Source organism: Vidua macroura, chromosome 4 (genome assembly GCF_024509145.1).
Source record: "Vidua macroura isolate BioBank_ID:100142 chromosome 4, ASM2450914v1, whole genome shotgun sequence".
In the NCBI taxonomy this organism is placed as follows: domain Eukaryota; kingdom Metazoa; phylum Chordata; class Aves; order Passeriformes; family Viduidae; genus Vidua; species Vidua macroura.
This window is the reverse complement of record NC_071574.1, coordinates 38,634,473-38,648,022: the sequence shown is the minus strand read 5'-3', so window position 1 is coordinate 38,648,022 and position 13,550 is coordinate 38,634,473. Positions and strand designations below refer to the sequence as shown.

Below are 13,550 nucleotides of genomic sequence, written 5' to 3'. Positions count from 1 at the left end.
AGGAAGTATAAAAGTTTAGAGCAGGATCCTTTCTTCTGCTGCCATGAGTCTTTACTTTAGGATTATAGTTCACTTAGAAATCTGGTTCTGTCATGCATCTTCTCAGTTTGTATCACGTTGCAACTCAGCAATTTACTGAGCAATTACTCACACTAATGGAACAACTTGTGAGTGACTGCTGATGACTGTGAGTAATAGCTTTATGGTCTAAAAGCAAATTAATTCTTAAAAGTTGGAGGAATTTAGATTCCCCTCTCTAAAACTGGCCAACAAATAAAGCCTGCCATGTCATATGTTTAAAATAATATGATGCAGCACAATGAAATATATATCATAACTATTAAAATTTTTCTATGTTGAAATTTTACCATTGCATTTGAATTAATTTAATTTTAGGTCCTCTAGGTCTTATGCATAAAAAATATCCAAATGTTTGATTCGTATCACCTGCTCTGAATACTCTTTTTTTGTATAGTGTTTAAGTCTTTGTATACTAAGTACTTTCATTCAGCCTGAGCAAAATAATGAGAGACTGTCAAAGCTGGTATATATTAAATCTCTGTTTATTTATTAATGTGTACTTTAATTATTTATTGCTATGATTCTAGTTTTTTAAGGAAAGAATATTAATCTGACATAAAATGAAATATCAGAAAAGAGCAATTGTACTTAAGCAGCAGAACATATTTTAGCAAAAACATAATCTGAGTTACGTGGTTTAGTACGTGAATTTCAGGGTTTTATAGTAATACTTTTGAAAATAGATTTTAAGCATGTAAATAAATGAATTACAAATGCAGAATTTGGAATGCAACAGACCTTTTAAATGGAACAAGTACAATCTAGGATCTTGGAACCTGCTGTCCCACACGAATATCACTGGGCTAGCAAGAGCGGTAGTGAACTCAGTACTATGTACAGTATAAATAATCGTCATATTTTGAGCAGCAGGCATCATGACCAGCTGATATTTTCTTTCCTCGGGACCAGTTGTTCCCAGGAGTGCATGGCTGGAGCCATATGATCTTATCAACACATTTGAGAGCCTGACCCAAACACTGACAGAGATTTTGCTGCAGCAATGACTGTCATAGAAGAAAGTCGCCCGTTCGCACAGCAGTTATCCAATGTCTACTTTACTATACTTTCACTTTTTTGCTTTAAACTTTTTGTGAAGATCAGCCTTGCTATACTTAGTCATTTCTACATTGTGAAAGGAAACCGTAAGGAAGCAGCAAGGATAGCTGCTGAATTTTATGGAGTTCCTCAAGGACAAGGTATATTTGTACATACTCTGTTATCACTACTGTTTGGGGATTTTGTTTTTCAGGTAATTACTTATCTGCTATATGTTCAGTTTTTCAAATGATATATGTGAGTGAGGGTTTTTTTCTGTACTTGCTGCTGTGTTTTTTATAACAAAAAATATCTGTAGGAGTGTTGTTAGATTATGTGAGCTTTTTTGGGGGCTTTTTTTTTTTTTTTAATTAATATTAAGTTCAGAATAAAACTGAAATATCACAGCCAGTTTTCTGTTAGGAGAGAGGCCTATATTTAGAGAGGCTGTATATAAATAAGGTTGCCGAATACTTCCCAATCTGGGACTATTTTCCGAATTGCTCCTAATGTTCCCCAGAATACCATGCATAGTTGAAATTTTCCATGTTTGGCATATGATTATTTTGTACCACTCTAGTGAAACTAGTCCAAATATTTCTGAAAATTATGTCTTGATTAAGGTAAAATTTTCATATAGTAATGTTTTTGAGAAGATATAGTCCTCATGTACCTTGAACAAGATGTCTCTTGGCATATAGCAGGAACCTTAGTAACACTTTGTCAGGGCCAACTTTTGGGCATGTGTGTGGAAACCCTTCAAATTTTACTGGGTTGAAAGCTCTTGTGAAAATTCCTTTTTCTGTTCACACAAGCAGAACTTGAGCAGAACTGTTGCCCCAAGCTCATCTGTAGTGAGGTACCATTTTCATTCAATTCTAGTTTTGCATTATAGAACCCTCTTTCTTCTAAATTGTGGCATGTTGGTACATGACTGAGCCCTGATTTTGCTCAGCTTGGAATCCTTGCTACCTCACTTGTTTTTATTGTTGTTCTTTGTATTCTGGGATGGCATCAAGCTGAATTAGGCAATGGAACAGGAAGACTTGTCTTGCCTCTTTCTGCCTTTACCTCTCATCCCTAGGTACCACAAATGTGAAGACATAGCCCAAGTTAAATGTAAACAGAGAAACTATAGAAATGAGACAGAAACAGTTTCAAACTCAAAAGATTTTTCGGTCTTCAATGTTGGGACTGAAGCTAGACATTTTGTGTAGGGGTGTTGAAATTTACAATCCAGAAAGAAAGGCTTAAATCCTAAAGTAGGAATTAGCTTACTTTGCAGATTTACTTTCGATGGATTTGTATCATGTGTTTTCTGCACAAGCTCTGAAACCCAGGGTTTTTACATCTGAGCCTGTTAATGACACCACTTGAACTACTATGCATGTGTGTGTTTGTGTGTGAGTTTATGTGCAGACATATATGTGTGGGAGGGTGTGGGTATGTGTGTATATATTCACTACAGTAGGATAAGAGGAGCATAGACAGGAGTACTTGCAGAGAATGGGGAAGGCCTTACTTGAAGTCAAGAATTTTTTGCCAGAAACTGCTTGCTAGCTCTAAGGCAGCTCTTTATGGGGAGAATGACACATGAGCTGGGCACAGAAGGAAAGAGACTTGGGAGGAACTGGAGGGAAAGGAATAACATGCATCAGGCTGGAGAGTAAAGTACTGTCTATGGTGTTACCTGTTGCTGAACCCAGGAATCTGTAATTCAGTCATTTGTCAAAAGTCTTATCTCATTCCTAAAGAAATGTATTATTAAGCCTTCTAGTAGCTGGCCAAAGCAAAAGATAAAAATCTATCACTCTTGCAGGTTACTGTTTTGATCAGGTAGCAGAGGTTTTTATTGATTTAAAGGATCAAACATATGGTAGATTTTCTAGTTTTCTGCTTGTTTTATTAAAAGAAAATGGATAATGCAACTATTTTGTGCTTAAGTTGTACTTTTTACAGTTCAACATCAGTGTGCCTTCATTTTTCACTGTCCAGCTCGTAGTCGCTGGTTTTGGATTTGTAACAGTTGTAAGCACATGTTCGGCTAGTGTTACAGAATCTACTATTCATCCACTTGTTGTGACTAACAGCAGCAATCCTTGCTCTTTGGGATGCAAATAATTCTCCTCAGAATCATTATTTTATCTTAACTTTTCTATACTTTAGTTCTATGTCTGTGGAAAGAGGCATGCTAGTCTCTGAACTCACAATATGTTGTGGGATTTGATTTTTTTGGTGTTGGTGAAACACAGGGATGCCTCAATAGAGTTCATGCAATACATGTAACAAAATATCCTGTTAAAAGTGATATCTAAAAGATGTACAATAAGGAACATGAAGCATGAAACTGCTTGAAACATTACATTGTATAATTAAATACTGAGTATCTTCCTAATTAATGATCCATTCTGTGTTTTTTCTCAAGTAGCAGAGAAACCTTGGCAGAAAAAACACAACACAAAGAACGACCAAGACAGATAATTAGCTTATCATCTATCATTAGCTAATTGAAGTTTATAATGTTTCAATAAGTAATTCAAATTAGAGGAAATGTTTCTTTTTATTTTCTAGTTTTAACCTGATTACATACTCTCAAAATTCTGTTAGGAATGGTATTTTAGGTTTGCTTTTAATAACAAAAGATTACTTATTGCTGTTATAATGGCTTGGCTAGGACAGAGTGCTATAATTTTGAAGAAAAAAGAACCTTTGGAAATAGTGTGCTACTAGGCACAGGCATTATTTCATACTTTCTAAATTGACCCCTTGAGTTAAAATAAGTCTTCGGGTACAGAGAGGTAGTTTTTGGTGGAACTCTTTTTGTCAAACTGAAGGTATAGAGGCCAGTTTAGGAATTGAGGCCCAGGGATCATGCATTTCAAGGCTTTATTTTGTCACTTTATTAAATACAAGGAGACATCTTTGCCTGTGTCATCTGCTTTGTGTGGTCTTGTTGCTAAATGTTAGTGGTGAAACGGGTCTTACTTTGTTCCTTAATATTTCAGGAATATTTTCAGTTTCAATAGTCAGCAATTTACACTCCATTTATCCTTTGGCTCTCAGGTGTATATGAATGGCTGGATAATGTCACAATCATTAATTAGAAATTATTATACTGTTTATGTGACATTGAAATACAGGAACTAGATCAGTGTTCAGCATCAGCTAAGACCAAAAAGGTGCATGTAAAAGCTCTTCTAATTATAAAGCATATTCATTTGTTTATGGAAATAATGTCTGAGTAAAGCTTTTCTTGTATATATCTCAAAGGTCCCTTCAGAGGTAAATTGAATGCTCTAGGATCAAATATACATGAGTTTTCTGGTGAATGTTTGGCTAACCTGTTTTTTAAATGCTTAGTGATAGTGATTTCTGCAGCATCCTTATGCAACCAATTGCAGGTTTTCTGTTCTCATCACTAAACTGCTTCCCACTTCCCCCAAGGCTGACCTAAATCTTTATTTCTGAAAAATAAATACATGAAAAATGATTGTTTCTCTCTGTGTATGAGAAGTAATCAATTTAAGGACTATTATCATGCATTTTCCTACTTCTGCTGTTTTTTTCTTTTCTGTAATAAAGTAAAAAGGATTTAACTTAGTCTGTCCTCGTAAGTCTTATTTTCTAGCACTTGGAGTTACTGCAGTTGCTGTCCCTTGGACTTGTGCCAGTTCATATATAGTTTGCAGACATCTTTACTGATGTCTAATTTTCCCGTGTTAAACAGAGGGCTCCAGCTGAGACTTTATGAGTGTAACTGGGGGAACTTTTAGTTGTATGCAAGTGGAACACTTATGTCATGTGCCATGTATATGGCATCCTATGTTATACCTCCTTGAATGATGCTGCCCCCTCAGCAGGAAAGTATTATGGATAGAGTCTGTAGCCTGTAAACCACATGTTAAAACAAAGTCAATGTATTGTGCATTTGCTTTTTCCTCTCTAAGTATAGTACTTTGCACTGGCCTTCAGCTAATTTCATGCTATCTTGGTATCAGACAATTTCTCTGTTTTACTTGTCTGTTTTGAATTGCTTCCCTCTGAGCAGCTGTAGCATCTACAGTTTAGTGTCATCTACTGCCTGCATAAAAATAAATACATTATTCTATCATTCACAATATTAAAAGCCTGAATAGCACCAAATGCAGGACAGAACTTTGCAGTCTTTTACATTTGCTTAAAGTGAAGACCTTTGTCCTAATAAACTGAGCTGAATTATTTTTTTTTCAGTGAAGTCAGTGGTATTAGTACCATAAAAAAATTAAATGAAAAAGGGATCCATTCTATTATAAAGGTGCCATTTGCTGGGTTATTTTTAACTTTGGCACTAATTTTGTAAACACTTACTCATATACACTTGCCCCATTGATTTGAAAAGGACTGATTAGTTGTTTGGAGCCAAGTCCTGTCCAGTCAGGGACTAGAGCTGTGTTGGAAATAGGTTGTGGTGCCTAGTGTTTCTTTATTTATTGTATTGAAGTGAACATTTATATATTCATTGCATTTGAAACTTTCCAAAAGTCAACATTTTATTAATTTCTTTCTTAATGGGTAAAGACGTAGCAAGTATATGTTTGCTCCATTTTAAAATTCTGTGCCCTACAAATTGATACACAAGAATAAACTAACTTGAAAATTAAGTTTGGGTGTATTTAGCTCCTTAGTAAACTATGTGTAATGACAGTGATCTGCACAGTAACATTTATTCTCTCATGGTATTTCCAGATCTGTGAAGAATTAATAACTCAGCCTTTTGTACAGCTGTTGCTGGATGAAGACTGGAGGATCAAAAGCAGCTTTTAGACTCTTCCTACTATACCAACTAACTAGTCATATCATGGAAGTGCTCTGTGTATAGGAGCACTGGCTTGGAGCTTCAGATGAGTTTTACAGTTTAGTTGCTTTACAATGAGGTAATAGTGCTGTGGTATGAGGTGATTTCAAAGTTTGTGGATCAAATCTAAAGAATTAATCTATTATCAGGTGTTTGAGGTCTGTGAGATATAAACTCTACAAATACTGGTAAGATGTTGGTTTGTATGAAAGAGCCTATACTTTGTTACTACAGATAACTTTATAGAAGGAGGCATAGTTCCCATTCACAAACTTCTTTATAAGGCATAAGGTGTCTATTTTGTCAAAAGTAAACCTGACACTCAGTAATTAGCTACAAGCAGAAAGTGATAGAGAGGAACCTTATGAAAAAAAATAAATTTGCAGAGGTTAATGTAGCATAAACAACAAACAGCTAGTCATGTACATATACAGATACCTGAGGTCTGATAGACAAGCTAAGTAGTTCTGAGAATGTAAAATGATTTGTCTAAAATATTTTTTAATGATGTCACCTCTCTTCACAAAAATTTGTGAGAAATTTCACTTTATCCATAAGTGTGTAAGTTAAAGTTACTTGAAAGCAGAAATTGTGTTTATAGTATGCTTCTTAAAATACATACTGATTTTGCAGAACGGGAGAGGTGAATATGCCCTGGTTTCTTCTAAGCTTAAGAAAGTCTACTCTTGAATGACTGTAGCAAATTCTAAGCTACATTTTTCTGTATCTGTCTTGGTCAGTCATGGTAGGAAAGCTTAGTACACTAATTGGGCTAAATTGAGCCATCGACAGGATTGTGGTAGTTCAGTCTACTGGAGTCTCCATCTTCTCCCAGAGACTGGTGAACACTGTGAAGTTTTCTGTTTCCTTTTTTTCTTGTACACTGAGAACTACTTGGGTAGTCCCAAATAACCAGTCCTTAAAATACAGCTTGTAAATAGGCAATAATGCCGTGTTTCACTGTCAGAGATCTACTGCTTGGAAGGCTTGTAGTGAATGATTAGAGCAAAGTTTTCATATTTATTTTATCCTAACAAGTTGCAATTGATAATGCCACTCAGCAACAGTTGTTAGGTAGGGAAGATAGGCATGAGGCATTTTCTCAACTTGCATTCCACAGAGATCACAGTTCTATTAATAAAAGCCATACAAGACCTCTCTTAGCTTCCTGGATACAATGGAGATTCATTTAGCAATGATAGGAATATTGTATGGCATACCTATTCACCATACCACTTGGTGTAAGGCACCACATTTAGCACTTGTTTTTCACTTGCAGCACATAAGCTAATAGTGTAAAAATGCTTAAGATAGTGTGAATATTCTTTTTTGAAAGTTTAGAAGGGGGAACTTTTTTGATGGGGCTCATCACTTTCTCTTGTATGCCAAATAGGTTTCCCTAGTATGACAAATGCCAAAGAAAAGTCAGACTTCAAAATGAAGCCAAAAAGGCACTTTCTTTGAAGGAAGAAAATTACACCATATATTAGACAAATACCACAACATTATTTTTGAAGAACATATTCTACCTTAAAGAGGTTTTGCTCAGCGTTATATAATGCAACTAAATTGGCATGGCCAGAGCCCTGACTTATTTGAAGCAACAAAAAGCAAGAACATCTGTTGGCAGGCATGTAATTTTTAGTTCAAATTTTTCATTTTTTACATCCCTCATCTCAAAGAAAATTTCTGAGTCCACAGAAACATCTAGGGAATATGTGTGCTGGAGCCTCTTTGCATACTTGCCTCTCTAAAAGAAACTGATATAGCTTGTCATGTGGATTTGTTTGTGGAGTTTTTTACTCTTCCGTTTATGTCAGGACCTCCTTGAGGTCCACCAGGTGCATTTTTTGGTTGGTTTCATTCAGGTGTGCCTCCTTAAAATGTATTTTTTTTTTAATATGGACCTCGTTACCAACCTAGGTCCCATTTGCTTGCTTGGAGTGTACACTCTAGACTCACATGGAAATGCCCTTCATCAATTAAATTCTGTATTTTTGTGTGTGAAATCAGTAGTAAGCTTATGAAATAAGTACAAAATTAACAGTATGAACTCTGATGTATCTTAAAACCTGGGGTTTTAAAGGTGCATAGCAATAAGACTGAAAGGCAATTCTGAAGCAAGCCTTTAAGAAGAATTGGTGTCAGAGGAAAATATGCAGAAAATGGCAGTATTGGCTTGGGGCAAGCTCAGTTGTACCATTTGCACTGGTCTTTCTTGCATTGGTGGGTCATAAGGCAACAGGGGAAGACCAAAATAGCATAGCTTCCTGAAGGTGATGTTCCTTCCTTCAGCCACTGGATTTTTATGGCCAGGGTTTTGCTATTCACATTCCTCTCTTGTAGGGGATGTTCTCAAACATTCGCAATGCAGGCAAACAGCGAGTGAACTTCTGCCAGTTAGAGGATGATGGCTTGGGGGGAATTGCATAGCATGCCTAAGTACTGAGCTCTGCTCATGACTGCAGCAATGCTGGCTGGCCATAAATCCTTTGTGGCATGCTGCATCTGTTGCACCAGTGGATGTTACTCTCTGCCATGTCTGGAGTCTTTCTGGCAATAGATATGCTCTCTCTCTTTATGGCTGTCCTTTCACTGTAATTTCAAGATTCTCTCTGGGGTGTCCTTTACCACTCCTATGCTGACTACTGGTTTCATGCCTGTGTCTGTCTTTCTGTCAATATCTGAACCTCAGGCCTGCTTGGTAACTGATTTGCTTAGGTTCTGCCCCATGACTTCTGTGATTTAGTTTAGTTTACATATTAGCAAGTATTCTGTGTTACTGCATGAAGAGTCTGACAGCTTGCAAACAAGCCAAGAAATGTAATAAATGTGTAATTTTTCTGTATTTGACTTCTGGGAGGCCTGAGACAAAGCCTTTGTCATATCAGAAGTTTAAATCTTTTTTCAGCCTTCAGTTATGATTCCCAGCATCCAGGAACATAAGGTGTAACGACTGTAGAAATCTCAGGAGAAGAGGTAGGGAAATTGCTAGCCAGCCAGCCTTGCTGTTGCTAACATCGTCATCATTATCATCATCTTCTTCTTCTTCCTCTTCTTCTTCTTCTTCTACTACTACTACTACTGCTACTGCTACTACTCCTCCTATTACTACTACTCCTGATTTGGATTTCCAGCTAAGAGACAGTGATGAGATTGTATTAAGAGTATGTAATAGACTTTTTTAGTGCTTATAATGGTGTAAAGAAATGTCATTTTATGCTTAAGTAACTAGTGACCATTAAAGCATATCTACCTATCTGCTGGTATTTGTTAAGAGGACTGGTTGGTGATCTGGATAATGCCTAAGCTTCTGGTTGCCTGCTAATGACTTACATCACCATCATACTTGCCATGAAGTATGGCTTGATGCAAGAATCTGTTTAACGAACAAATAAAAAGTTGTTCCAGGCCTTCCCCTGTTCTGCTCCTAGAGCTTTATGCCTGTACTTTAATGATGCATTTATGTTCTTTGGCATTGAGCTGGCACTGTAGAATGTAACAGTGGCCACCACTGTGGCCTTGTAGGATGCTGTTTTTGTCAGAAACCACAGTTCCTCAGTCCTTCCTAAAATTTGCTTCATCTTGGCATCTCCTACAGGGAGGAATGCTCAATATTTCTTCTGGTTTGTTTTTGGCAATGTCAAATAACAGGCCACTGCTGGGGTACTGGCACTGAGCCACAGGGAGCCTGTCTGTCATTTCAGCTTCATGGTTGCAGGGTGTGGATCACATGAGCAGGAAGAATCAGTTTCTAGTCCTGTTCCAGAATTTAGTGTGGCACGTTCCATGCAGTCACTTTGACCCCGTAATAATCCTGGTCATGAAAACAGAGTAACCTGAACAGGAGTACAGAACAGTTTGGGAAGCAAGGTGGGTCATCAGTTTGCTGTTTTGAGACGGTTGCACACAAAATACTGATCTGTGACCATTTGAAAATGGTGCAATTTTGTGCAATTTTTCCTAAGATAAATTATTGTTATAGGAGTTTGGACTGTATTGCATTGGACTGCATCATGTGTTGAAAGATCAAGGGGGTTTTGGGTATTGTTGGTTTTTTTAACACGTTTTTTGTGTGTTACCACAATTGCATCTCTGTTGCCTTAAAAATAATCTTGAAAATAGAAAGAGTTCCCTGCTGAAAGGGAGGAACAAAAATTTACTTCTATTTACATTCCCACCTGTTAAGAACTGTTGCCTCTTTAAACTCAGAGCTATGTGCTGACATGGAAATGTTGAAACTTTACTCATATTTCCTTTTACAAAAGTCTGGAATCAAAAGATTTTGAGAGTTTCCTTCAACACTTCTTCCTCTGGGTTATAAATTTGGACAGAACTAATTATTAATGAAATTTAACATAGTGCTTTATTTAAAGCTTGTGTACTAATTTAGGCCAGAATTCCAAACCCATCAGTAAAGTCCTCTGGTTTCCTTACTCTCTCAGACTGTAGCATCTGCCCCTTCCCCTGGCTACTTTTTCAAAGGTAACTGCATTGCTTCCATGAGTAACTGTAATCTAAATGCTGTCCCTAATTGCTTGTTTGCCAAGTCAGGAAAAATAATGGTCAACTGTATTTTTTACGTACTTGGACATCTACTTAGACTTCTGTTAAAGGTTTTCTGGCAGATTTTGGGAGTGTTTGAATGTGTTCTATAGAGAAAAATCTGAAGAACATAATCTCAGGACTAAGCCTAAGTGGTTTTGTAGTTTTGAATGTTAATAGTTTTATTACCTAATGAAGTTGAAGGATACTAATTTTTATTTGGTAGCTAATGTAGTCCAGGGCATAGATGTTTGACGTGAGAAAGATCACATAGCAATTCCATGCCCGAGGTGGAAGTGAAATAGCACGGTCTTCAGCCTTACTCCATGGTTTTAACCATGTTCATTCCCTCATCTCGAATATATTTTTAATGTCATTTCAGATGTTTTTTGGTGCTGGTTTAGCTGCTTTTTTTTTTTTTTTTTTTTTAATCTCATATTTGCGAACTGTTTTAATAAGACTTTTTAATGTTCTTTGCCTGAAGGTTGAATGGTTGGGCCTAGCAGAATTTAGTGAAAAGTTCCTTCTAGGGTCCTGAACCGGATAAGCTTTGCCTTCTTTAAGGCACAAAAATGCATATTTTTTAATGTCCTCTAGAATATTCAAAGTAACTCAATGAGTGGCAAGCATCTATGGAATATCACTGTATAATAGAGATACTTTTCCTATAAGCCATGCTGTGGAGGGTTTTAGGGGTGCATGGGTAGCTCCTTTTTTCCTGTGCAGTTGTCTGCACAAGAGAGCAGATGATGCTGGCTCCTGTGGGGCTCTGCCTCTTTGAATCCATGGCAGCTGTCTGTGTACCTGCTGGTTTCCTTGCTCCTGCCAGTGACACCTCATAGACAAGTAAGAGAGAACAGAGGCTGGAATCAATGTGGGAAGCCTTTGTATGAAGTCCTTCCAGGTTTGTACCACTCCTGTAGAAAGATGCAGATTCATTCTCAGCTGACAACCTCACCCACAAAACTCCTACAAAAAAAAAAAAAAAAAAAAAAAAAAAAAAAAAAAAAGATATTTTTTTTCTTGCCAGACCACTGTCAATTCCTGCTCTGCAGTCCCAGATGCTTTGCTTGATCCTGATCCTCACCACTTTCTCCTGAGAGTCCTGGAATTCCATTCCAAATGGAAATTTAAAACTGAGATGAGCCTCAGAGCCATGGCAAGTACAAAACTGTCAGGAGAATAATGCTGGTATCTTCCTGCACAGGCACATGTGTACACATCCCTACTATGCTCTCCTGTTAATTCATCTTCCAATATCTATTTACTTGGAAGAAAGCATAATTCTAGTATTAAAATGATATATTTATAATCACTTTAATGATTATAAATGTCCCATTTATAATGAGCCCTTTTGTGAAAGCTCTGTTTCAGATTTACATGCAGAGATTGAATATGTTGAAGTGTTTATTTCAGTCTGGGAGATATTCTGATTTGTTCAGCTAGATAAAACCCAAGGAAGGCAGTTGTCTGAAAGCAGCTTAATGTCTGTGAGAGTGCTGTTTTGTTCTGTCTTGTGAGAAGAGCAGTAGCCCACCTGCTTCTGTTCTGTAAAGGGTATAGCACTATTCCAAGTAAAACAGCTCTTATGTGCTATAATTTCAAGGTGAAATTTGCAGCTGCTTCTTCTTCTTCTCCTCACCCTATCTACCTATAATATTGCTTCTGTTTTTCTCCTAAAGACAATCGAGGGATATAGAAAATTTCATTAAACATCTGAGCATTATTTCAGGTTTTTAGGGACCCAGTTTTGTCAGGTACCTGAATAGAGTAGTATTAGTGAAACTCAGTAATGTTGATTTGCTTGTTAAAAATTTACAAGTGGCTAGTTTATATATCTGTAGAATCTGTATAAGAATGTATGTAGAAGAATATATGTAGAATATATGAAGAATATATGTAGAATCTGTAGAAGAGCATAATGAGGAAATACTACAAGAAAATGCCAGGGAGGTAAAGGCAACATTTTAACATGTTATTATTGTAGAGAAATCACTGTCTTTTACTATGATGCAATTTTATCATGGATTGCTTGTCTCTGCAGATTTCTGTTATATAGTATCAGCCTGATACATAGTAATGAACACAAAATTCTAGCACTCTTTGATTGGTTACTATTTTAAAAAAATATTGATCTGTGCTTCTTCTGACAAGACTACAACTTTTACTTTCATAATGGGATCAGACTTTCAAAATAATAATTTTTTTTAGTCAAAACATGCTTTTATTCAGGACTTAGTTTCTGTTGACATTTGTAGGATAACTTGCCCCCTATTAAAAAAAATACAACAAACCATAGAAAACCAGGAGTGTTTCATAGTTTCATGGATTCTCCTGAATTCTGAAATCACTCTTCACTGCACATTAGATATGAGTAAAACCTGATGCAGTAATAAATATTGTTACTATTATTAAAAGAATTTCCATTCTGATAAAATAATTTTGGTTTTCTGTTTTAGGCTGCTTGGTATTCAAGCAGCAAAACATTTGAATACTTATGCTTTAAGAATCTGTTTCTTTTTTTTGTGTTAAATGATTAAAAAATTAACACCTTTCCATTTAAATCATGTAAATAGTTAAGACTCATGCTGTAGCTAAGCTGATTCTTTCTCTGTTTTAAAAATAGAAAATGCTGGAGCAGTCCTTCCCTTCCCCCACTCTGTAGTCACTAGTCCAAGCTAGTAAATGTTACTGAATGGATTTCAGTGTTGTAGCCATTCTACAGTAAGTACAGCAAGATCCTTTGTGAAAAAGCGAAAGAAGGAAAATAGGTAGTAGAGATCATTTGTGGATGTTCGTCAGAGCAGAGTACCTGCACCAATGACAGACAGGCTTTCCTCGAGAAACAGATCATGGCAACAAACACTGCTGTTCAGAGGAGCCAGAATCTCCCCAAAAGACGCCTAGAAAGTGTAGGGGAGTGTCCTGCAAAACGGAAAGCTAGCTGGGGTATTCTGACCAGCCAAGGTTAGTATAGCAGCCATTTCAGAGACCGGGTACTGAAATATGCTAAGCTGACCCAATTTATGATGGTCTAGCTATAAAACTGATTTTT

At 36.6% G+C, this 13,550-nt stretch overlaps 1 protein-coding gene across 13 annotated transcripts in view; it reads left to right on the top strand.

Moving 5' to 3' along the window:
* Positions 1-13,550, top strand: part of ASB5 (ankyrin repeat and SOCS box containing 5) — a 40,728-nt gene that overhangs the window by 11,208 nt on the left and 15,970 nt on the right. The window contains exon 1 of one of the 13 annotated variants that reach the window (XM_053974924.1): positions 1,082-1,277. The exons of 9 other annotated variants lie outside the window; for them this stretch is intronic. In XM_053974924.1, the coding sequence (XP_053830899.1) occupies positions 1,082-1,277 (196 nt within the window). Of the gene's footprint in view, positions 1-1,081; positions 1,278-6,014; positions 6,030-13,199; positions 13,463-13,550 lie in introns of those variants that run through there. 3 more of the 13 variants (XM_053974926.1, XM_053974925.1, XM_053974936.1) reach the window with 3 other exon arrangements.